This window comes from Trichomycterus rosablanca, chromosome 6 (assembly GCF_030014385.1).
Source record: "Trichomycterus rosablanca isolate fTriRos1 chromosome 6, fTriRos1.hap1, whole genome shotgun sequence".
NCBI classification, from domain to species: Eukaryota; Metazoa; Chordata; class Actinopteri; order Siluriformes; family Trichomycteridae; genus Trichomycterus; species Trichomycterus rosablanca.
Window position 1 is genome coordinate 33,625,363 of NC_085993.1, and position 26,102 is coordinate 33,651,464.

Here is a 26,102-nt window from a genome sequence, read left to right on the forward strand (position 1 = left end):
ACTCGTGGTTCACTTTGGTAAATCGTAAGCGGTTCTTACTTGTGATGTAGATGAGAACAGAAAACGTTACAGAGCCAATCAGAGGCAAAAGTTTATTCATTACCAAATTCGTTAGTTCAGGATCATCTGCTGAACTTTTAGCTCCTTAGACGGAACGAGTCTGACGGTCGGTTACAGATCTGTGGTAATAGCAGTTTAATTAAGCTTTTTAATGAAGCTTTTTAATGTAAGAGAGTCACACAAAATGTTCTGTAGTAGCTGGTGTTTATTTAAAACCACGACATTTAATTAATAACAGTAAACACGGAGAGATAACTGAGAAGAGAAACTTACGCTTCGCGAAAAATGACTCGTGAATCAATGAATCACTTATAGCGATACAGTGAACAAAGCGTCTCTTCTAAAGGCACACACACACACGCGCGCTGCTCCGCTTTATCTTCACTGTGAGGCTCTTTTTAAGTTTATTTATTTTATTTACTGCTAAAACCCCAACCCCCCCCCCACCATCCGATCGCAATCGGCTATCGGCCATCGGCCGATGTCCCCAAGGACGGATTAAGGATAGTCTGGGCCCCTGGGCAAAGAGTTGCCCAGGGCCCCCCTCCAAAAACATAAATAAGTTAATACATTAAACCAGTGTTTCTCAACCTTTGTTCAGTCACGACACCATGTGAAAGTGTTCAAAATCTTGAGTTGCCCCAGTCTACAATGTATTGAAAGGCACTTCCTCTCTGCGTCCATCCCCACGCCCCCCTCCAGTTGGTGAACCAGCTCTTTGTTGCATACCATAGGCGCAACTTCCCCCTTGGTGGTACTGCAGCACTCGATCGACAACCCCCCCACCCCACCCCCTTCTGCGGCCAGCACACACGGTGACTTACCTGGCAATTTGTAGTTCCCTAGCAGATCAGGGACCTATTGTGACCGACTTCTGTAGAGCTCTAGGGGCCCCAATAGCATGGCTAGGGCCCCCGGGACCCCCCCTCAGGGCCCCCTAACCTCGAGGGCCCCTGGGCGCTGGCCCCACTTGCCCGGTCAGTCATCCAGCCATGGATGTCCCTGAAAGGAGATCGGAATCGGTGCCAAAAACCCCGATCGTCCCATCTCTACTGTCATTGTATATTCATTACACGTGTTTCAAGTTTTTTTTATTTTATTTCATATAATAATGTGAGATTCTGGATTTTTACTATATAAGCTATAAGCTATACTGATTAAAAGTAAAACCAAAGAGTTAGAAATGTCAGTTTTCATGTAATGAATTAAAAATATGACCGCTTACCTCTTGATGAGGTGACATGAAATGAAATAATGACCTGAACTTTTCATGATATTCAGATTACCTGAAGTGCACTAGTGTTCTGCACATCTTGTCTTATTTGTATCTTAATGTATGTTTCTAATATATATATATAATATATGTATATAATAAGACCTTTTCTCGTCCAGACAGCTATTGAGAAGGACTAGACATTTATGACTCGGGTAATGTTTGTAAATCCAATTTCCAACGACAGCAACACGAGTTCCTTAAGTTTTCTACAAACAGAATTTATTTTAACTTTCTTCTTACATTGATTTATCCGTTAATCCAAGTTTCTTATAAAAACTCACTATGTTCGCAATTGGCGTATAACAAACAAAACTACGATCATAAATCTGTTGCTCCACGTCCTCTTTCTTTCCGTATATTTGATAAATATTGTCAGTATATAGAGTCAGTACAATTCTGCCCCCCGCAGGCTCCACCGAAGAGGACTAATGAATAACAGCATACACTGATTACCAGCAAAAATCATCAATAGCTGAAATACCAAGTCACCTCAAATAAGTATTCTTTAACCAAACAGAAAATATTTATGACAATAAACATAGATCATTACAATTAGTGCAATATGGATCTTACAATATATATATAAAAAGGTTCACAGGTTTAGCCATAGTTGTTTGCGTTTGCGATTAGGTTCGTTTGGCCCCGGAAATGACGCGTGACGTCACACTTAACAAGCGAATTCTCCCAAACTTCAGTCTTATTTAAGGTGCTGAATAGTGGTGGTAAATTCGGTTCATTTTATGGACTCGAGTTAATCAGAGTCACTCAGTAATGTGATCCGGTTCACTTAAGTCACTTGAGTCACCTGTACTGACATCTTGATTGCGATTGATTCACTGCATGAAAATGCATCCAAATATCACTTGTCTTCCATGCACTCATCTTCTGTAAATAAATCTTTCTGTCTTAATTCTATTGGCACCTCACACTTCTCTTGTCAGTGTGAGGTGTCACTTTTTTCTAAGTGGAATCTTGATCATCGGTGGACTCACCTACCAATCAGATGGGTATATTAATGGGTCAAAGGTTCAAAGAGGATGGTCAACAACAAATTGCCACAGTAACTTGACCCAGTCAGGCAGCCACAGTGGCACCAAAACAAACAGTCAATAAATTACCATGGTGAAGGGCTATGATACTCCTTAAGTGGTACAGTCCTAAAGTAGCCTGTAAACATTTGCATTTTAATAATAATATAACTATATTTTGTTGTTGTTTTGCTTTCAAGAAAATATGCATTACTGTTGTGTCCTTGAGCAAGACCCTTAACCCTGTCTGCTCCAGGGGGCGCTGTACGATGGCTGACCCTCCGCTCTGACCACAGCTCCCAAAACAAGCTGGGATATGCGAAGAAAGAATTTTGTTGTACTGTACAACTGTATATGTGACAAATAAAGTATATTTTCTTCTATACCACTACTACTGATAATAATAATAAAATGCATAAAATCAGCCACATAACGAACACCAGTGTGTTTAACCACTTGTTTATTGGAATATTTAATGTATTACTTAGATTCATGGACTGGAGTAAAGCCGGTTCAGCCAAATCATCTGGTGTTTCCAGTGAGTCTGCTCACTCGCCCTATGTACTTAACAGCAGCCAGTCAGAAGACACATAGGATCCGGGTTAACTGAGATTTCGGACTCGTGATTCCTGATTCAGTACAAAGATTCGAATCATTAACCCGGGTGATTCAGGAACCGCCCAGCTCTAGTACTGAACCTTTAGTAACCTAGATGCTTACTTTGCTGCAAAAACCTTCCAAATGTAATAATTTAGAGCGTACTTTTATTAAACTAAACACACACATTCTCACCCATTCACACATAAGACAATTTAAAACCACAGATCAACCCTCTGCATGTTTAGGAAGGTTGGAAGACCCAGAACTCAGGAAGAACATCCATAGACTGATTATAGAGTATTAAAATAAAAGCAATGTAGATTAAAACTGTTAAAATAATGTCTTTGTGCACCTTATTTGGAACATTAACTATTAGGCCAAAACATTTGCACCACCTGCATTATGTGCAAAATCAGCTCTACCTGCCGAGACATGGACTCCACAAGACATCTAAAGGAGTCCTGTGGTATCTGGTACCACTACCAGGCATTACCAGCATGTCCTTCATGGCCATTGCAGGTGCTTTTGATGGGGAAATTATCATAGACTTTCCTTGATCATGGGACATTAACTGGCAATGTAACTATGCAGCCCCATACATGGAAGGGTTTGATGAACTCTATACATGATGGTATCCACCTGATAGCAATAGGTCTGGCTAACCTACCCTAATTTACTAGTTATAATGGGATTAACATATATTTGCCACTAGTATATCTTCACAGAAATCTCTTTATTATCAGAAATCTCTTTATTATCTTTGTGCAGTTGTCAAACATTCACCGCATCACCAGCATTAAAATGATCTGCAATTTTAGCTACAGTAGCCCTTCTGTTGGTCCAACCATACACCATTGCCTTTCATGTCCTATGGTAAGTCTTGGTCGCCCAACAACCTGTCAGCAGGTCGTGGCTTGTCTCTCCTCGAACCCCTGTTGGTGGGTACTCATTACAGCTGCCTGCAAGCACCCTTGGCTGCACTTCATAATTTCAGTATTTTTATTTTTTAATTTTTTTTTAATTTTTTTACCCCTTCTTCTCCCACTTTAGCACATCCAATTTCTGCCCGTCAATCATCCTCTCACAAATGCTGGTCCCTGCTCCTAATTGGGGAGGACGAGGCTGCTCCACGCCCCCTCCCACACGTGCACAGCAATCGAACATCTTATCACCTACACTTGACAAGTGCCGTGCAGTACAGCGCTGTGTACGGAGAGCCACACCCTCTACCGCACTCCTTTCCCATCTCCGTGCAGGCACCACCAACCAGCCAGCAGAGGTCGTAATCGCACTAGTCTGAGAGAGAGTCCCTATCTGGCTTAATCCCGCCCCCATCTGAACAACAGGCCAATCGTTGTTCATGTGGCCGCTCAGCCTCAGCCGGCAGGCAGAGCCAAGATTCGATACGATGTATTAGAGATCTCAGCTCTTGTGAACAGCGTGTGCTTCCGCTGTGCCACCTGAGCTGCAAACAATTTCAATATTTTACAAAGAAAAACTATTACAACTCCAATTATTAGTACAACACAACACAGAAAACATTGCCTTAAAAATAAACTACTAATACTATAATTACATTTCTAAATAAAGTAGACACAATGCCTAAATGGTGCTTTAGCTGTTGTGTAGAATGTCTTTGTAGTCGGAAAAGCAGTCTGGAGGCAGCTGTTTATTCAAATCCAATCATAGAGAAGTAGGCGGGACTTATAGGGGGCGTAATACGGGTGGGTTAAAAATAACACGGACGCACAAATGGCGTCACAAGGTCATTTCATTAAAACTTTATTAGGAGCTTCTTCAGCTTGGACAGAAGTCAAACATTCATTCTTTTAAAAGGTGAACTAAAAAAATAAGCATCTTGAAGTGTCATTATAATATATTTTTTATAATATTATAATAACTGTGTTCTCACACATGATTGTGATATTCCTTATTTGAGAATAACTTATTCTTCCTGCACACATTATCATAATGAATTGCTCACTGATAGCTTTAAAAATACATACCTTTTTATTTGTTTGTTTTTAAGTTATGGCACGCCTGGCTTGCAGTCTGCTTCCCAATTCATTCCAAAAGCTTTGGATAGGAAAATGAGTCTGTGCAGGCCAGTCACATTCATTTGCACCATTCATTTGGAATCACAGGCGAGCTTCTCTGCTCTCACAAATATCGTTTTGTTACGAAAACACACGTGAGAAGTGACGAGGGGTTTAATGATACCACGTCCAAAAATGCACGTCAACAAGTAGCGAGCGATTAAAGTTTGTGCGCTGATGTGCAGCGTAAAATCAAGTAGGAAAAATAAATGAATCTGAGTGGATTTGCCTGCGCAAACAGAATGGATTGTTCTATAGTGAGTTGGAGGTTAATTAATATTTTTGCAATGCAACGTTGGTGCTATGTTTTGTAGAGAACGATCAAGTCAGAAATACTGAAAAACTTGTGTGTGCCGGTGTATTCTGAAATAAACTATATTATCCCCCTGTTCCACCTGTTTACACTCCTCTCCTGCGTTTCCCCTCACACTGTATCTTGCGTTCTAATTGGCTGTTCGACACAGCACTCATGGCCAGTCGTGCAACTCAGATCAGATATCTGACATGCTAGAAATCTCGATCCGGTCGCCGAGTGCTCGGCAAGCCGGTCGGATCGAGTCAGGCCAGGCCTTATCAACCAATATTACTGTCGAGTAGTTCACACATAGTGATTGAGAGCCGAGTTTTGATCGCCGAGCAAACGGCGAGTTGCTCCCGAGCCGGCAAATCTAGCGCTGACCAGTCGCCGAGTGAAAATCAGGGCAAAAATAGTGAAGTGTGAACTAGGCATAACTTACTAGTTATAATGGGGTTAACTTATACACTGCCTGGCCAAAAAAAAAGGTCACATACTCTAATATTTTGTTGGACCGCCTTTAGCTTTGATTATGGCACACATTCGATGTGGCATCGTTTCCACAAGCTTCTGCTATGTCACAACATTTATTTCTGTCCAGAGTTGCATTAATTTTTCCTCAAGATCTTGTATTGATGATGGGAGATTTGGACCACTGCGCAAAGTCTTCTCCAGCACATCCCAAAGATTCTCAATGGGGTTCAGGTCTGGACTCTGTGGTGGCCAATCCATGTGTGAAAATGATGTCTCATGCTCCCTGAAGCACTCTTTCACAATTTGAGCCCGATGAATCCTTGGAATATGCCCGTGCCATGAGAGAAGAAAAAATCCATTGATGGAATAACCTGGTCATTCAGTATATTTAGATAGTCAGCTGGCCTCATTCTTTGGGCACATAACGTTGCTGAACCTAGACCTGACCAACTGCAGCAACCCCAGATCATAGCACTGCCCCCACAGGCTTGTACGGTAGGCCAGTGGGAGGCTATTACCTATTTGCTTAGTTAAATCCAGGTGGTGACCTTTTTTTTGGCCAGGCAGTGTATATGCCACTAGTATATCTTCACAGAAATCTCTTGAAATAAGACAGTAGACATGTTTTAGAAAAGAGTTTTTATTGGATGCACACAGACATCTGACAGGGGCTTGCGTGCACGTATACAAAGCAAAAGAGACTCAGGTACAATGCTTTGTATGTAGTAAGAGTACTGGCTAACAACACATTATTGTAGCATGACCACACACTTATCATATCCAATATGACATCCAATATTAATTTTAGAATCAGGTACCAGACTCATCCCACTAATGGGCTAACCTCTGATAATCTGATAGTTACAAACCTATTTATGACTAAAATAAAATATTAAACTAAAACTATTCTGCAGCTTTATGAATGTATCTGGAGCACAGCACTTACCAGTGTTTGGTGGGTTTATAAGTAACTAAAAGCTTTGGCATGTGCAGAAGCTTAATTAAAACTACCTAGTCTCAAACATTTATGCTATAGTGAATATTTGCTGCTAAATTGAAGTATACGATTGCATTCCTTAACCTGCAGATGGCACCAACCAACACACGTCCTACATTCACATTAACTGAACTTCAGGCTTCGTTAAAACAAAACATTAAGTAAACACATAGAAAAATCGTTGTTAAATTAAAAATGATTTATCTACCGACTAGAGCATAAAGCTGCTCGAAGCTAAATACTACAAATATTTGTTTTCTATTTTAGTAAGGATCATATTTGTCAAAAACGTTAAGAGGATGTATTTTTGTGATTATTGCAACTGTGCAACACAACCAAAATAGTACAGTTGGTTTGTTAAAAGGTTTTGAGTCGATGCCAAAACCAATTTGGAGGCATATACAGACTGGTTGCAAATTAAAAGATAATCCTTTAATAAATAAGTGAGGAACCTCCAAAAGTACAAAAGCTGTGGGGTACATTTTGCTATAAAAGTTTGGATTTAATTGTCCCATTACACCATTACAGAGGAGAGTTGCTTAAAACCAATACAATTTAAATCAAGATATTCTTTATATACAGTGTATCACAAAAGTGAGTACACCCCTCACATTTCTGCAGATATTTAAGTATATCTTTTCATGGGACAACACTGACAAAATGACACTTTGACACAATGAAAAGTAGTCTGTGTACAGCTTATATAACAGTGTAAATTTATTCTTCCCTCAAAATAACTCAATATACAGCCATTAATGTCTAAACCACTGGCAACAAAAGTGAGTACACCCCTTAGTGAAAGTTCCTGAAGTGTCAATATTTTGTGTGGCCACCATTATTTCCCAGAACTGCCTTAACTCTCCTGGGCATGGAGTTTACCAGAGCTTCACAGGTTGCCACTGGAATGCTTTTCCACTCCTCCATGACGACATCACGGAGCTGGCGGATATTCGAGACTTTGCGCTCCTCCACCTTCCGCTTGAGGATGCCCCAAAGATGTTCTATTGGGTTTAGGTCTGGAGACATGCTTGGCCAGTCCATCACCTTTACCCTCAGCCTCTTCAATAAAGCAGTGGTCGTCTTAGAGGTGTGTTTGGGGTCATTATCATGCTGGAACACTGCCCTGCGACCCAGTTTCCGGAGGGAGGGGATCATGCTCTGCTCAGTATTTCACAGTACATATTGGAGTTCATGTGTCCCTCAATGAAATGTAACTCCCCAACACCTGCTGCACTCATGCAGCCCCAGACCATGGCATTCCCACCACCATGCTTGACTGTAGGCATGACACACTTATCTTTGTACTCCTCACCTGATTGCCGCCACACATGCTTGAGACCATCTGAACCAAACAAATTAATCTTGGTCTCATCAGACCATAGGACATGGTTCCAGTTATCCATGTCCTTTGTTGACATGTCTTCAGCAAACTGTTTGCGGGCTTTCTTGTGTAGAGACTTCAGAAGAGGCTTCCTTCTGGGGTGACAGCCATGCAGACCAATTTGATGTAGTGTGCGGCGTATGGTCTGAGCACTGACAGGCTGACCCCGCACCTTTTCAATCTCTGCAGCAATGCTGACAGCACTTCTGCGCCTATCTTTCAAAAACAGCAGTTGGATGTGACGCTGAGCACGTGCACTCAGCTTCTTTGGATGACCAACGCGAGGTCTGTTCTGAGTGGACCCTGCTCTTTTAAAACGCTGGATGATCTTGGCCACTGTGCTGCAGCTCAGTTTCAGGGTGTTGGCAATCTTCTTGTAGCCTTGGCCATCTTCATGTAGCGCAACAATTCGTCTTTTAAGATCCTCAGAGAGTTCTTTGCCATGAGTTGCCATGTTGGAACTTTCAGTGACCAGTATGAGAGAGTGTGAGAGCTGTACTACTAAATTGAACACACCTGCTCCCTATGCACACCTGAGACCTAGTTACACTAACAAATCACATGACATTTTGGAGGGAAAATGACAAGCAGTGCTCAATTTGGACATTTAGGGGTGTAGTCTCTTAGGGGTGTACTCACTTTTGTTGCCGGTGGTTTAGACATTAATGGCTGTATATTGAGTTATTTTGAGGGAAGAATAAATTTACACTGTTATATAAGCTGCACACAGACTACTTTTCATTGTGTCAAAGTGTCATTTTGTCAGTGTTGTCCCATGAAAAGATATACTTAAATATCTGCAGAAATGTGAGGGGTGTACTCACTTTTGTGATACACTGTATGTCTGACTGAGGAGAGCGAAGCTAACCCACACCCCCTTTGACACGTGGGCAGCAGCCGTATGCATCTGATCACCTACACTTTGACGAGTGCAGTGCAGCTCAGCTCTGTGTACGGAGAGACACACCCTGACAGCACTCTTTTCTCATCTCTGTGCAGGCACCATCAATCAGCCAGCAGAGGTCGTAATTGCATTAGTTATGAGAGAGACCCATATCTGAACAACAAGCTAATCGTTGTTCATGTGGCCTCTCAGCCTAGCCGGCAGGCAGAGCTGTGATTCGATACGATGTATTCGAGATCCCAGCTCTGGTTCCAGCGGGTTTTTTTCCCTCTGCGCCACCTGAGCGAAATCAAGATATTCTGAAATCCAGTAAAAAGCACCACAGCTATCTTTTCTTTCCTAAGCCATGGTAAACATATATTGCACATTTTAACTCATGTACCTTTGTTACAAAAAAAAAAAAAAAAACTTTATTGCTGGGCCCAGTTAATTGGTGATTCTTACTTTGTAGTAAACTGTAGTCTGAGACCCAGCAATGCTTAATTTTTTTAATGAAGGCACAAGATATCCTAAGCGATTAAAAATACACAATCAACAAATTAACAAAAATAACACAATAACCCTGCAATTAAATGCTATTTGCTTTAACTGAAAACATATCATGCTTGACACTATATTTTATTGAGCTGAGTTTACACATTAAACATTAAACTGTTGCAAACGTAAAATGTAAACAAAATAACAATACCTCAAAACAACCACCAAATCAAAATAGAACTTCAATCTACCTTAAAAGTTTGTTAAAATCATACCATTACTAACCTAAGTCTTAATAATTCAGAACAAACACTATAATACCCTAAATCTGTTATTCTCAACCTGACATTTGTCAACAGGCAGTAAGTAAGTACTTCCATGTGACCCAGACTGCAGATCATGACCCTGCTTGTATCATATGTAACTGAAACACATGCTTGTTTAAGTAATCATTAATATTCTGACATTCAATGCTATACTAGCTCCCACTGGCTAGCTAGACTGCATTACATATGATGCAGACCGTCATACAATAGATGGCAGAACACAATGTGCTTTTCCACATGCTCAACTTAAAGTGGTTTTGCTGTTATGTAAAAAAATGCTGAAAATACTGAAAACTAAGAATGCACCATTTTAATAATAAAGACAAATACTGGCTTAAAAAGCTGAAGTAGCAATAAATAAGAGACAAGAAATAATTCTGACAATAAGGTAGGTTGTCTGTGATCTTTCACAGTCCTCAGCAACTAAGGTCTACACAGAGTTTGCTCCATTATTGTAAGATTCTCAGCTGTTTAAGTCTTCCAAAGCCCCATATAGTCTTCAACTGAACACCCAAGTGGAGATTCCTGTGGAGACAACTGGCTTAAAGCTAGGTAGGATGAGTAGTAGCTAATTTTCAAGTTTCTAAGTTAAACCAACACCTAAAGGCAAAATCCAAAATAAGAATGGTGACTGAAACATGGGCTGTGTCCCAAACCAAACACTACTGTACTAAATATATAGGATGCATGTTGAAGTGGTACATCATCAGTGGTATCCTTGCCTATTATTTGTTCCATAATATGCAATTTGGGACACAAACAGAAAATCACTTATATGCACTTAAATTTACATTTTAGCCAGATTAATATATTTAAAAAAGAAAAGCTAAAAGGTTGCTAGTTAAAATGTAGTTGAGCAGGTAACTACATCCAGAAGGACACATTGCACACTTCAGCACTGGAAAAAATGGTGCATCCCTACTGTAAACACATACTAGTGCAAATACAATTCAACAGAATAAAAACTAGGCAATATTATAAATTAGGACAAATTAAATAGCATCTGAACAAACTGCAAAAAGATGGAAGCACTGCATGAAACGTGTTCTGATGTCAACATCCACCTGCTTGATTTTCCACCTAAGAATCCTCTGATTGCGAAGGGCTGCTCTGATGAGATTGCAAATCTGTCTCTTCCTCATTTGTGGATGCAGCATCCTCAAACTCTGGCTCCTGTTTTTCATCAGAGACAGCTGGCTCCACATCCTCTGCAATGACATCATCACATATTTCAGTAATATCAGGAGAAATACAGAAACAATTTCAACAGAACACATCTTGAGTGGTTGTACAGTGTGCACAGCAAGTTTAAAATCAAAATACTTGCAGAGTGCAATAAAACAAAAATCTGTGATTTGTTAATTTTCTTTTAACTTTTATTTTACTGACAAAATGACTTATGTTAAACCCCTAAATCCCCTGATAATGATAATGTATAACTGGACAAGGTTTTCGTTGCCAGTTTACATCTTCAGCAAAAACTACAATGGTTTTGAAATGCCTGCAATAAATCTAGATGGTAATATAGTGGAAATAGTCTATTCCTGTTATTTTTAGCTAACTGGACATGCCATTTCAAAACAATTAACATAAATGTGGATTTTGATTGTATAATTTGTATATCCTGTTGGCAATGGGTGTGGCGGAAACACCAGAAGCTATTAGCTTCATTTCCCTTCTACCTTTAGATGAAATAAAGTAAGCAGCTGATCAACAACATTTGGCGTAAGTGGTAAACTGCACATTAGGTTTTTGCAGAACCAATCGTGAATGGGAATGTTGTACCTTCTTGGACATTACTGTCCTCTGCCGTTTCTGAAGCTGCTGAAGAGTGCAAGTCGGGCGACTCAGAGCGAAGTCTGCGCTCAAAGTTGAACTCTGGGAGTCTGGGTGCTTGGGGTCTTGTCTTTCTTGCTGGGTTCATAAAGTAGCAGTATGCACAGCGGAAGGCTGAATGGCAAAAACAAACATGCAAAAAGTTGTTCATGAGAATAAACACTGAACTTGAATAACAGACACTATCTAAGTAATTAAAGGTGAAAATAAACATATACAGTCCATTCACTGTGGTACTGGGAACACTCAAAGCCTCAGACTGCTTTGTATCTTGCCACAGTATGATTGCAGAGATATAACTATAACTGATAGTTGCTTGGAACTCATAGCTTCTGTCTGCATTTACTATGCCTAGAAACTATGTCTAATCAATTCAAATTGCAACACGTGGACACCAGTTGAATTTTTGGGGCAGCTCAAGAATAAGTAAAGCAAAGTGGGTGCACCAGACCAAAATCTGGAGTGCCACTGCAAAGAATTTGAAAACCTTTGTGAATGACAGATTTTTAACATTTAACATAATTAATAAAACTCAACTGCCATTATGGATGATTAAGTGCAGATGGATGGGTACTATGGGCAATTAAATCCATTCAAAATCAAATTCACAACACAAAGTGTGCAAGACGTCCAGGGTCTGAATACTTTCTGAATCCACTACATGTATGTATACTGTACATCTTGGCAGTCCTGGGTTGTCACCGATTTCTGCAACTGAATATTTAAAACACTGTTTAAAATAAGGGTTAGCACATAATTTCTTTAAGATACCTGAAGCACATTTAAAAGCTGTGCCGCCACTGGGCCAGTCAATTGATAGAGCCCTACCCAGAGAGCAAGGGGAAGTTCAAGGTCAGAGGTTCAGCCCTAAAAGGTTACAGTATATGTTCACTAATACACTAGTCATTTCATCTTATATACAGGTCCTTCTCAAAAAATTAGCATATTGTGATAAAGTTCATTATTTTCCATAATGTAATGATAAAAATTAAACTTTCATATATTTTAGATTCATTGCACACCAACTGAAATATTTCAGGTCTTTTATTGTTTTAATACTGATGATTTTGGCATACAGCTCATGAAAACCCAAAATTCCTATCTCAAAAAATTAGCATATCATGAAAAGGTTCTCTAAACGAGCTATTAACCTAATCATCTGAATCAACGAATTAACTCTAAACACCTGCAAAAGATTCCTGAGGCTTTTAAAAACTCCCAGCCTGGTTCATTACTCAAAACTGCAATCATGGGTAAGACTGCCGACCTGACTGCTGTCCAGAAGGCCATCATTGACACCCTCAAGCAAGAGGGTAAGACACAGAAAGAAATTTCTGAACGAATAGGCTGTTCCCAGAGTGCTGTATCAAGGCACCTCAGTGGGAAGTCTGTGGGAAGGAAAAAGTGTGGCAGAAAACGCTGCACAACGAGAAGAGGTGACCGGACCCTGAGGAAGATTGTGGAGAAGGGCCGATTCCAGACCTTAGGGGACCTGCGGAAGCAGTGGACTGAGTCTGGAGTAGAAACATCCAGAGCCACCGTGCACAGGCGTGTGCAGGAAATGGGCTACAGGTGCCACATTCCCCAGGTCAAGCCACTTTTGAACCAGAAACAGCGGCAGAAGCGCCTGACCTGGGCTACAGAGAAGCAGCACTGGACTGTTGCTCAGTGGTCCAAAGTACTGTTTTCGGATGAAAGCAAATTTTGCATGTCATTCGGAAATCAAGGTGCTAGAGTCTGGAGAAAGACTGGGGAGAAGGAAATGCCAAAATGCCTGAAGTCCAGTGTCAAGTACCCACAGTCAGTGATGGTCTGGGGTGCCATGTCAGCTGCTGGTGTTGGTCCACTGTGTTTTATCAAGGGCAGGGTCAATGCAGCTAGCTATCAGGAGATTTTGGAGCACTTCATGCTTCCATCTGCTGAAAAGCTTTATGGAGATGAAGATTTCATTTTTCAGCACGACCTGGCACCTGCTCACAGTGCCAAAACCACTGGTGAATGGTTTACTGACCATGGTATTACTGTGCTCACTGCCAACTCTCCTGACCTGAACCCCATAGAGAATCTGTGGGATATTGTGAAGAGAAAGTTGAGAGACACAAGACCCAACACTCTGGATGAGCTTAAGGCCGCTATCGAAGCATCCTGGGCCTCCATAACACCTCAGCAGTGCCACAGGCTGATTGCCTCCATGCCACGCCGCATTGAAGCAGTCATTTCTGCAAAAGGATTCCCGACCAAGTATTGAGTGCATAACTGAACATAATTATTTGAAGGTTGACTTTTTTTGTATTAAAAACACTTTTCTTTTATTGGTCGGATGAAATATGCTAATTTTTTGAGATAGGAATTTTGGGTTTTCATGAGCTGTATGCCAAAATCATCAGTATTAAAACAATAAAAGACCTGAAATATTTCAGTTGGTGTGCAATGAATCTAAAATATATGAAAGTTTAATTTTTATCATTACATTATGGAAAATAATGAACTTTATCACAATATGCTAATTTTTTGAGAAGGACCTGTATGTTTGCCAAAAATGGCTTTAAAGTTTAGATCTTATGTGTCTTTAATTAACTAGACTTTATTTCATTGCATTTGTGTCCAACACACTTATATGGTAAACATCAGGTATGTTGAGGACTTGAACTCACAATCTACTGAGTGATAGTCAAACGCTAGATGGCACCTGGCTACACTGTAGGATGATCCATCTTATACTGTAGGATGATCTATCTCACAATGTATCATAGTTGAATAACCTGCTGGTAATGCTCTGGTGCCAGATCACACAGGACTTCTTTGGGTCCATGGCTGTGAGTCAGTGCATTAACTAAAATGAACTTGAACTGTTTCTCATTAGCATTAGTCCTACAGGCTTACTGCTATTACAAAACTGTGAAAGGATTTAATTATTAGCCTAAAGCTTAATCAGATGTTTTTTGAGAATGTAAAAGGTGCAACAATGCCAACTAAACTAGACACACAAACAATAATAATAATAATAATAATAACATGTTTAGACCTTACCCAAATATTCAAACTCTTCCTTCAAAGCCATACCATTATGAGAGAAACACTGCTGACAGACCAAAGCATATCTGAAAGAGATATTCAGAGTAGGTAATTGTACAACAGATTGTGAGATTATATTTCTTCCATTGTATGGATGTTGACATGCATATTTGTATAAATGCTGCACCTGTTCTGAGGACCATCTCCAACCAGGTATTCAATTACCCTGTCCACTGCACTGCGTTCTCGGGGAAGGATGGGCCGTGCCATTGGTGGTCCCGGAGGGTACATTCCTGAAAATAAGTTCTTTTTAATATCACTACTTTAAACACATTCTCATTTAAAACAAGTAAATGCAAATTAAAACAGTAGCCTATTTTATTAGAGTTTTGTTTAACTAATAGTACTTTGCAATAGTACAGCAATGGTTGGTCATGCATACACTGGGTTGTTTTTAATGTTATATGTACACTGATAGACCGGTCATTTTTATGTCTGATGTAAGTTCGTCAAAAATGGCTTTAAAGATTAAATCTAATGTATCTTCAATTAACCAGACTTTATTTTATTTTATTTATGTCCAACACCTTCATGGTAAACATCAGGTTTGTTGAGACTGCATATATAAATGACATTAATGTTGTAAAACAGGTATTTTAATGGCCAGCCCAACCTATATATCTACCTCAATGTTATTTCTAAAATAATCTCCGGTGGAGCATTGTTTTTTTAAATAGTCACGTCATGGGTGTGGCCTGTTGATTTTTGTGATGAAAAACTGCAAAAATTGCTATAAAGTTTAAATCTAATACATTTTTAATTAACCAGACTTTATTGTATTTTATTTATGTTCAACATGCTTCATGGTAAACATCAGGTTTGCTGAGACTTCAGATGTAAATAACATTAATCTTGTAAAACATGTATTTTAATTGCCAGTCCAACCTATATATGTACCTCGATGTTCTTCCTTATTTCTAAAATAATCTCAGGTGGAGCATTGTTTTTTAAGAGGCACAACATGGGTGTGGCCTGTTAAGACTTTATTATTCAAGCCTAAGTAGCGTACAGGACTAAATAAGATGGAATTTGCTATACATCCCTACATGCATTAAGGCTAAATCTTATTTAAAGTTTTAAAAATGGGCAGCCTGATGGCACATCATTTGTTTGTTTGTTTATTTGGTTTTTCTAACGCCTTGTTTACTCTGTTGAGTTATTTCAAGGCAGGACCGGTTATTTGGGGCAGGAATTTATTGCGTTTATAAAAAAGTCCTCAAGTTTGTATTTGTAAGAAAGTTTATGATCATGTTTGCATTGTTTCTGGTAAATATATTGCTTATAGAGTCAGTTGATGGCACATCAAGTGAAAAACACACAACTAGGGTTGTGGATTAAGACCCAGCTTCCAGGCGAAGTGTGTGAGGAGTCTGACATGTTCTTGTGGCCACCAGGTTTTCTACAGGGTCTTCCAGCTCCTTTCCTTTACCCTCTCAAAAATCATACAGAATGTAGTTGTTGGGCTACTCTAACTTGCATTTGGTGTGAATGCAAAAAACATTATTATTGGTTATGATTTATGTGAATAATGTTTAAATCTAATGTATCTTTAATTAACCAGACTTTATTTTATTGTATTTATGTTCAACATGCTTCATGGTAAACATCAGGTTTGTTGACACTGCAGATGTAAATAACATTAATCTTGTAAAACAGGTATTTTAATGGCCAGCCCAAACTATATATCTACCTCAATGTTCTTCCTTATTTCTAAAATAATCTCAGGTGGAGCATTGTTTTTTAGGAGTCATGTCATGGGTGTGGCCTGTTAAGACTTCATTATACAAGTAGTGTACAGGACAAAATAAGATGGAATTTGCTATACATCCCTATGTGCGTTAAGAATCTTATTCAAAGACAGCAAGTTTTAATAATGGGCAGTCTGATGGCACAGCAAGTGAAAACCCACAACCAGGGTCATCAATTAAGATCCAGCTTCCAGGCACTGTGTGTGAGGAGTCTGGCATGTTCTTCTTGTGGCCAAGGGTCTTCCAGGTCCTTTCCCTTACCCGCCCAAAAAAAAAAATCATACAGACAGTATTTGATGGGCTGCCCTAAATTGCATCTAGGTGTGAGAGCAAAATGACTCACTGCAACACTGAATAAACAAATGATTAAATAAAGTCTGAATAATACAAAAAACATTATTATTGGTTATGATTTATGTGGAAAAAAAACTGATGTGTGCATGATTCTGACCTGTTCCTGGTACAGGTGAATAGGGGCTAAGGTTCCTTCTCATTTGCGGTGGGGTCTCAGTGCTGCTGCTTGCTGCTGGGCTGGAGGCTGTTGCACCACTGGTTGTCTCAGGTGGGCCACCGGGAGCTGCCCGAAGGGGTGTGACTCCTGGGGTGAGGGGGCGAATCATAGGCCCTGGAGTGGCCATGGGTCCTGGAGTGGCCATAGCAACATGGCGCTGTCGTATCTCTGAGGAAATAGCAAAAAAATTTATACTTTTATGCAAGAAGCAGCACAGAACATCAGGCATTGTAGAACAATTTAATTAAATTTTTTTTATGTTTTTGGTTTGATTATTAACAAACATTTGGTGCACTTAAAAATTTAACCATTGTGGTTTAAAATTACATAAGAAAAAATACAAAAACATACCCTGTCCTGGTTTGGGAGTCATTTGGGGTCGGACTGGAGTAGCTTCTCCTTCCTGATAAATGAGAATCAGTTAAATTATACATCAATCACTCATAATGACCAGGACAAAATTGCCAGTACCCTACTTATAAAATTAAAGGTTCTAATAAAAGTAGAATGAAAGACACACCATTTTGTTCTTGGATTCAGGGTCAAAGCGCTCTAGAATTAACTTAGCATTTTTGTAGGTCTCCGTTTCCATCACCTCCTCAAGCTGAAAGGACAAATGTTATTATTAATATTATTATTTTATATTTCTAATACATTTAAAATTGCACAATATCATAAAATTTAAATTTTAAATATAGGTATTTTATAGTATGAGTTTCCATAACATACACATTTTACTAATCTAAATCATATAAGTACCTGCTTTATTTATTCAACTTATAATAAATGTATTCCAGTAGTACAGTGTGTGTATAGTGTATGATTTTAAAACATTTAACCTTCTTTACCCCAGATAACTGTTCAAACAAACACAGGTTAAATCTTTGTGTGGATTTTAAAAAACTTACTTTTTTTCTTTTCTGTGATTTTAAATCTTCTAACTTTTCATCTGAAACAAAATTTAAATGTGCATCAGTTAACCATAATCTGCTATTACTTTTATTTTCAATTATAAGTTAACACATAACCTGAAGTAAACAAATATTCTATTAATTGCTAAATGTAACATATTCCAAAAGTCTTACACATTTCATAAGTACTACGTTGAATTCAGCATTAATAGCACTTCCTAAACATGTTTTTCCTCATTTTCATTAACAAAACATGGAATTTGTCTTTGGGTTTAAACTTTTAAATATTAGAATGCTTGTTTAAAAACTGGAATATTAAATCGATCACACTTCATGTTTTAACTTAAACATTACATAAAAACAACTGGTAAAGTCAGTGGTTCTTTTAAAATGGTAATTGCAAAAAGGATTTGAGAATATGAGACCTTACTGATTAGATAAGATGAATCAAAATAAATAATTGTAATGGCTTTGTTTAACTATAGGTCCATTTCTCTTAGATCTATAGACAGACACACTGTACTTAGCCTGGGAAAGAATTCTCTTTAATAAAACATTCTTGATCAAAAGGGTTCTCCTTAACCACAAACCACATAAACAAAACAAAGAATGTTAAAAACTCACTATTTCTTTCTGTTCGCTTGGAGAAAAGAAAAATAAGCAGCTTGCGGGCAAACCACACCCTATAAAGAGTCAGATGATAAAGGATTATGAAAGCAGTTTAATGCAGTAGCACAGAAACATACTAGTTATAATCATTAAAGTTTAAAAGAAATGTGGTAGGTTAATTATAGCTCTTGCTACTGGTATAGTAAAATACATTAAGCACACTGCAGCTCATGTGATTACATTAAACCATTTACTGCATTGAAGTTCAAGCACTATGGTGATTTAGTACTTCAGTCTGATTACATATCAGTATGAAGGTGTAGGTGTGAGAGGCTCACAGTGCTGGGAAGGCGATCAGAGGCAGCGCAGTAACTAGCCGGCCGCTCAACTCATCAGGCAGGTAAAGGTAATAAACAATCACACAGGTTATCAGATACAATGTGGCGGAGTAGAACAGCAGCCCGCCCACCCATATCTTCTGCAGACGCTGGTTTTTTGCACGAAACTCTTCAATATCCTTAATTTCCTACAAATACAAGAGCAAATGTAAATTACATGGCCTAATAAGATGCTAAATAACCCAAAGCTCTGTGTAATCATTTGCTTATTACAAGTGTCATTGTTCTTTTTCTATTGATAGTTTACATTTGTGTTTGTAAGTGTGATTTGAACTCTGCCTTGAGTATGTTGGGTATCATCAGGTCTTCAAAAACAAATTACAAATGGGACATTCAAATCTATCAAAATACAAAGCATTTCACCACATTTACCTTCTTAGAAAATTAATTTTGTAGTTATCATTTAAAAATCCAATCCATGCCTTAAGTCAAACAGGCAAGTTTTTTGAAACCTGTTGGTGTGGCCGCAAATGATCTCATAGCTGTTCATAGCCAACTTTTGTAATGACATTTTTGTAATGACATGTAACCACATTAGAGATCACACCTAGACCAACAGTACTTAGTAAAAGTAAATGCAGTATGATACTACAGTTAAGCTTGATAAATAACTAGCCAACTGTCATGATTTTAGCACAAAGAATAATAATAACATTCTTACAGTTAACACTAGCACAAATAAATTTAAGAACATTAAAAGAGAAAGACAAAATAAAACACTTAGGAGAGATGGCATATCTATACCTTATCCAAGTCCTCCAGAAGCTCCACTGTGGAAGGCTTTGCCTGGAAAACAGTTCAGATTAAGTCAGTTCTTAAAAAAGATTACTTGATTTTTACAGATTTTTACTGTGGTACGTCGTCCAATATTCCAGTCATAATAAGGTTTTTTATTAATCTAACACAATTAGATTTTAAGCCATTAGGGGTGATTTGTGTTTAGCCGTAATGCAATGGAAAGCTAATCAATGAAGCTTCTAAGAAGCAATTCCTGACTGACTTGCGCTGACTTTGTCCCAGAGGAAGTTTGGACATCATCATTGGATAACATTCTGGAGATCACTGAGCTCTTAAATATAACATATTCCACTGGCAATGTTTGTCTATGGAGTGGAGATGTCCAAACGCTCAATTTTCATGCTTATTGTAGGAATAATTTGACAAAAGTAACGAATCTGCTCAGGATGCATACAGTTAAGGTTAAAATCTTTATCCAAAAAACAACAAATCTGAATTTTATTTAGTAAATTGTGGGTTTTCTGAAAATACAATGAAGTCTGCTGAGTCAAAAATACACATACGACAACGCCAGATATTCAGGCTTTTGGCATAGATTGAACTTTTTAGTATGGTCCACAAATTCTTAATAGAACTGAGGTCCGAACTTTGAAAGGGCAATTTTACACGTTTACACGTTACAAGTTTTCTGTGTTTGGTGTCACTGTGCTGTTGGAACAGCTAACTGCATTCATGATTTAACAGTTCAGGTGAATTTGAAGCTATCTTGCTTTATCATACTTAACAGTACATATAGTGCTGTATAATCCTCCAAACATACTTTTTATATTGTGCCCACATAACTTTTTGTTTCTTTCATTCTTAACCAAAAACTTTAGTTAAGCTTAAAGGTCGCAGTTTTAGAGCCGGGGCTTCTTTATTGCACAGCAGCATCTTAACTAAAATCACTTATACACAAAAGTATTCAGATCCTTCATTTAATACTTGAATACATCTTCAAGTCTCTCCACAGATGTTCAATAGGGTTTAAGTTTGGGCTTTGGCTGCGCCACTCCAGGACATTCACACACTTGCCTTGAAGCCACTCCCTTTTTTATTTTTGGGTTGTATGCATTCAATAATTTGTATGATTTCACTTTGTCATTGTGGATATGTAGACTGATGGGTGAGAATGAGACTGATGGGTAAAAACAGGGCTCTAGAGTGCGACCAATTTGGTCACACATGCGACCTAATTTCTCAATGGTGCGACTGAAAAAAATCTGAGGTCGCACCGGTGCGACCAGCCGTTCGAGGGGAAAAAAAGTCTCTGTGACTCTGAACGTCTCCGGTGCAACAACAGACACACATTAGATCCATATCTAATCATGTCTATATGTCTAACCAATCAGAAATAGTGAAGGGCGGGACCAGTGTCTTCAACGGTGGGCGTTACACAGCGAAAGTTAAGAGTAGTAATATCATGGCGGAGTGTGTAGAATATGTGTTGAGCATATGTGCTGCTGTTACAGATGTTGGTTTTTATGTAAAAACATCAATCAAATATCGGTGATTAGAAGACGTGACGTGTTTGTCTCAGTTGTTGTTTTCTTTAGTTCACTGACGTGAGAAGAGTTTTGCGCTTCGCTTTCACTGCGACTCTCGGCGCAAATAACCGATTTGCTCAGCGCTCGACTCGAGAGATAAAACATCATTAAAGTTCCATGACACAAACAAACATCTGTGTGAAATAACCATCAAACCCAGTCTAACAGCTCCACATGTATCTGTGTTTAGCTGGATTTACTTCACGTGTGCTGTTTATATTTCACATTAAACGTTGTTCGTTCTGTCCGGGTCACTGTTACCACTTCATATCACACAGTTCATCTTTTTTAAGCCTCTTTAAAAGCAGCAAACTGACTCAAAATGTAATAATGTCATGTCATGTAGCCTATGTCAATAATATGCTTCTCGTTACTGCATTAACCATATGTAATATTCTTATCATTAAATTAGATTTGAAGCCCTTAAAACACTTGCACTGTTAATTTAGATTTTCTTTTTATTTCATTTATCTTGAGTTAAAATTTCAGCTCAGTGAAGCACTTTAATCACCAACACTTTTTCAGTAAGTTACCTTTCTTGTAGAATTGTGCTTCAAATAAAGAACTTTATGTTGACCAGATTGTTAGTTAATCATTTACAAGGCAATATTGCCTATATGGACAGCGGAAAAAAAAAAGTGAACCTGTAAATGTGAGGTGTTAAATGCGATGCGGTCGAAAATTTGGGTGCACCAAACTTTTGTGCTGGTGCACCTAAGAAAAAATGTTAGGCGCACCAGTGCAACCAGTGCAAAAAGTTAGTCTAGAGCAGGGGTCACCAACCTTTTCCAGATCGAGAGCTACTTCAAGGCTACTAAATGATACAAAGGGCTACTTAGTGATACAAACTTCCTGAATAACATAAAGTTGCACGGTTTGCCTTTAATTATATTATTATTATTATTATTATTATCAATATTCATATATATGAAGAGACTGTCTGATCATGTTAATGTTAATGATTTCTCAGAAAAATTATTAACGATTTACCACAGTAGGAAACACATATATTTCAACATGTAACATTATTTATCCCTATTAATCTAAATCTGTTTCAATATTTGAAAGTCAGAGCTATCACATTTTTGATATTTTTGTAAATATCTTTCTTGACAGTATGTATGAATAAGCACATATGTAGCATTTTGATTAAAAAAAAAAAAAAATTGTATAAATGATCATCACATATTATGGATTTACTGATCTTTATTATATTTTAATATAAAATAAATATAAAAGCATTTTTTTTTTAAAACAAGGTTTGTGGGAGGTAAGGGACATTCATTTTGTATATAAAAATTACAATACATTTACTTTTACTTTAATATTAACATTATTTTTTTTAAAATATGGTTTGTAGAATTTAATTTGTTTGTATAAAATAGTTTGACATTGATCCATCAAAGCATTACAAGACTTGAATGGATTAATTTCTCTGTAATGAGTTTGATGACGCTCCCTAACGCGTTAGCTGAAGTGGGAGCTTGTTCAGCGTTTTCCTTTTAAGCTTTCTTTAAATAAAAATAGTTTTTGTAGTATGTCGCCTGTTTTTATCTGTGTAAGAAATTATAAATAAAGTAGGTGTTAGGTGTGTTTTCAAACATTTATATAGCTCGGAATGGCAAATGTTAAACGAATGTTGAATATTAAACTAACTTTACTGCAGTAAATACTGTCCTGTTTGTACTTATCACTACAGTTGTAACATGATCATGTTTATTATCAGTAGTTCTCTTTTGCTTTTCTTGTAGGTTTTTTTCATTATTATTATTATTTCGAAGTAAAACCCGCATCTCGCTCCACATCGTAGTTGCGCATGCGTAGCTCGCACGATATAAAACTCAGCACTCAGACCCCAGCTCAGAGCTCATATAAACATCAAACATTATTGTTTTTAAATGTTATATTCAGTATTTTGTCATTTTTAAATTTACATTATTGCAAGTGTCACTGACTCAAAAAGAGCAGCAACAACAAAAAAATATTTTTAGACGGAGCTCTATAGTTACTAGTGCTATTTTAGAACATGCCCTGCGGGGGAGTCACGTGGTCCCGCGGGCACCGTGTTGGTGACCCCTGGTCTAGAGCCCTGTAAAAATGATAATTATTTCTATTCCAATCAAATACACAAGACAAATGGTGCAAAAGATCAAGGGGCCTCAATAATTTCTGAATCCACCGTATCTGTTATTCATAATTTCAGCATGTTAAAATTATCATTGGTAGAGAATTCTAAAAAAAAATAATGTTAATAAGTGCCTACCTTCCACCTGGAGATGATGGCTCCCATTATAACTGCTGTGAGCCTCCGCACCTATAAAGTAAAATCAACAACTGAACATAAATTATCAGTGTTATACATTTTTCTTAATTAGTACTGATTTGGCAATAGTCTCAGAGCCCACCACTGTGTAAATGACCTATATACTACAGTGCTGTGGCAAAGTATTTGACACTCACCTATTTTCTTGTTTTTTGTTAATTTGTCACATTTAAGTGTTTAAGATCGTCATCTAATGTTAAAATAAGCCAAAAACATGAGTAAATGCAATAGGCAGCTTTTAAATGATCCTTACATTTAGTGAATTATCTTATCCATTTGAATATGTAATTGCCCCCATAAACTTAATAACTGGTTTTACCACCCATGGCAGCAACAACTGCAATCAAATGTCTGCGATAACTTGCAGTGAGTAATTTACATAGGGGGAATTTTGCTCACTTTGCAAAATTGTTAATTTGGCTACACCTAAAGTTTTTGGAGCAAACTGTGGTTTAAGGTCTTGCCACAGCATCTCAATAGGGTTCAAGTCAGGACTTTTCACTCGCTCACTCCAAAACTTTAACTGTTTCTTTTGGGCCATTTAGAAAAAGACTGCAGAATTCATGGTTCCATCAATTATGACAAGTCATGTTTGACTGTATGATGCTCTTATGGTGGAGTGTGGCATTAGCTTTTATGCCATATGTAACAGGACCCATGACTTTTAAAAAATATATATTTCCCTTGACTTATCAGTGCACAAAATATTATTTTAAAAGTCCTGGGGGTCATCTGCAAGATGAACCTTAGTATTATTTTTGATCAGCAGTGGTTTGCACCATGCAACTCTCCCATGGATGCCAAGACATTTCCCAGTGTCTTTCTTACTGAGGAATGATAAGGCAAGTAAGACCTTCTCTAGATGTTTGTCTCTGTTCTTTTGTGATCTCCTGGATCATTCGCTGATATGTTCTTCGTAATATTTTGGTAGGCTGGCCACTTTTGGTAAGGTCTACCACTGTTCCAAGTTTTCTCCAATTGTGGATAACAGCTGTCACTGTGGTTATCAATATCAATACCAATTAATCAAATAAGTTTCGCAGGGTTGTCTGAATTTAGAAGTGCTGCTTAGTATTACTCAGCACCATGCTGGCATATGGCATGTCTTGCATAATAGTAAAACTCTTGATCAGGTTATCTAACGCAGCAAAGTGCGACCGGTAATCCACGTCCAGATAAAGGTAAATTGCACAATGAGCGAGTAAAAAAGGAACATAGAGGAGAAAACGCATGCATTTTAATGTACAATAATTCTTGAGCTGTGTGTGTATGTATTTTTCGCATAGAACTTGGCTAATCTTTTAATACGTAGCTGGGTCACACCTTACTAACTGTAACATTTCACGGTAGTACATAAACTAATCAGTAACCAGATACACAAGCTCAATAAACATCCCTAAATAATGTCCTAAATCCACAGTAAACAGAATAACTGTTTTACTTTAACGGTAAAACGTAAACAAAATGTCATTACCCAGAACGAGCACAGCCAAGGAGCCACTGAGTGTGAAGTAAGCAAATTAGTGCAGTCACTCAGAATACATGTCCCAATCCACACGGTGCTCACTATTTAGTACCCTAGTTAGGGTGTGTTCTTGTTTCTATTTAACTAATCATAACCTACTTTTAAAATTATCCAGTAATTTCGGAAGTTCTACAAATAAATCGACCTGTATAAGCAGCCAAACAACGTGACCTCGAGAAAACACATCACAGATAATTCACATTTATAATCCAAGAAAAAAGGCTGCATAGCGCCATTTAGGAAGCTAAACAAGCAACCGTTAGGCGTAACGCTATACTAGGCTTTAGAATAAAAGTCACCTGTTTCAGAATACATTTAAATTGCGTCAGCATGTTGCACAGTTAGAACCTTTTTACACTCCCGTTTAGGCTCTGGTTTCAAATAAAAACAATCCAGCAGATAAAGTCAAAATGTAGTACGGTGGTACAAGATTCCCTTATTGTTTATCCTTCATTCTTTTTTTTTTAATAAACACATGAATTATATCATTTGTTTAGGCGGTAAGCGTCCCTCCCAGTTTAACACATGATGCTGGACACCATTTATGGGGTCTCGACACATGGAGGTGCAGCCCCTATGTCCATTATTTTAGCCAAGGGTTTTCAAACTGATTTTAGATCATTTACAACTCTTGATTAAATAAATATCAACAATATAATCATTTTACAGAAACACACACAAAACACACCTACATACAGTGAGCCTATCAGGATCAACTCTTAAGTGCGGTGACTTCAGCTTATTGCAAATTTGAGCCGAATCAATATGTTGAATCGACTCCCAATCTTCAGAGATGACTCTTTTATTCGTAAAGCCTTATCTATTCGTAAGACACTGCAATTCGGTAGACGCGAACGCTACTACTTAGGGTAATGTTTAGGGTTTTTTTTACCGGGACGTAGTGTGTGTGTGTGTGTTCTTTACAATA

The 26,102-nt window shown here is 38.1% G+C and overlaps 1 protein-coding gene across 2 annotated transcripts; it reads right to left on the bottom strand.

The window, feature by feature from the left end:
* Positions 1–9,679: 9,679 nt before the first annotated feature.
* On the bottom strand, positions 9,680–25,918 carry lnpk (lunapark, ER junction formation factor). Of its 2 annotated transcripts, none has more exons than XM_062997718.1 (13): positions 25,863–25,918; positions 23,590–23,640; positions 19,747–19,788; positions 18,943–19,130; positions 18,620–18,678; positions 17,993–18,033; positions 17,605–17,688; positions 17,436–17,487; positions 17,025–17,252; positions 14,953–15,058; positions 14,781–14,851; positions 11,700–11,864; positions 9,680–11,122 (listed from the first exon to the last, which is right to left on the bottom strand). In XM_062997718.1, the coding sequence occupies exons 2-13, from the start codon at positions 23,614–23,616 to the stop codon at positions 10,995–10,997; spliced, it is 1,191 nt and encodes a 396-aa protein (XP_062853788.1). In that variant the 5' UTR covers positions 23,617–23,640; positions 25,863–25,918; the 3' UTR covers positions 9,680–10,994. The 2 variants fall into 2 exon arrangements, with proteins under 2 accessions (XP_062853788.1, XP_062853786.1); XM_062997716.1 differs by lacking the exon at positions 25,863–25,918 and adding an exon at positions 25,124–25,239.
* Positions 25,919–26,102: the final 184 nt, after the last annotated feature.

What these genes read in the sequence shown, in the direction of transcription:
- lnpk (XM_062997718.1), bottom strand. Translation starts at nt 23,616, where the DNA reads ATGGGAGCCATCATCTCCAGGTGGAAG. An exon ending in CTGAATCCAAGAACAAAATG is followed by an intron (nt 17,488 to 17,604) that starts GTGTGTCTTTCA and finishes CTCATTTATCAG; the next exon opens with GAAGGAGAAGCTACTCCAGT. An exon ending in GGAAGAGTTTGAATATTTGG is followed by an intron (nt 11,865 to 14,780) that starts GTAAGGTCTAAA and finishes TTTGCCATTCAG; the next exon opens with CCTTCCGCTGTGCATACTGC.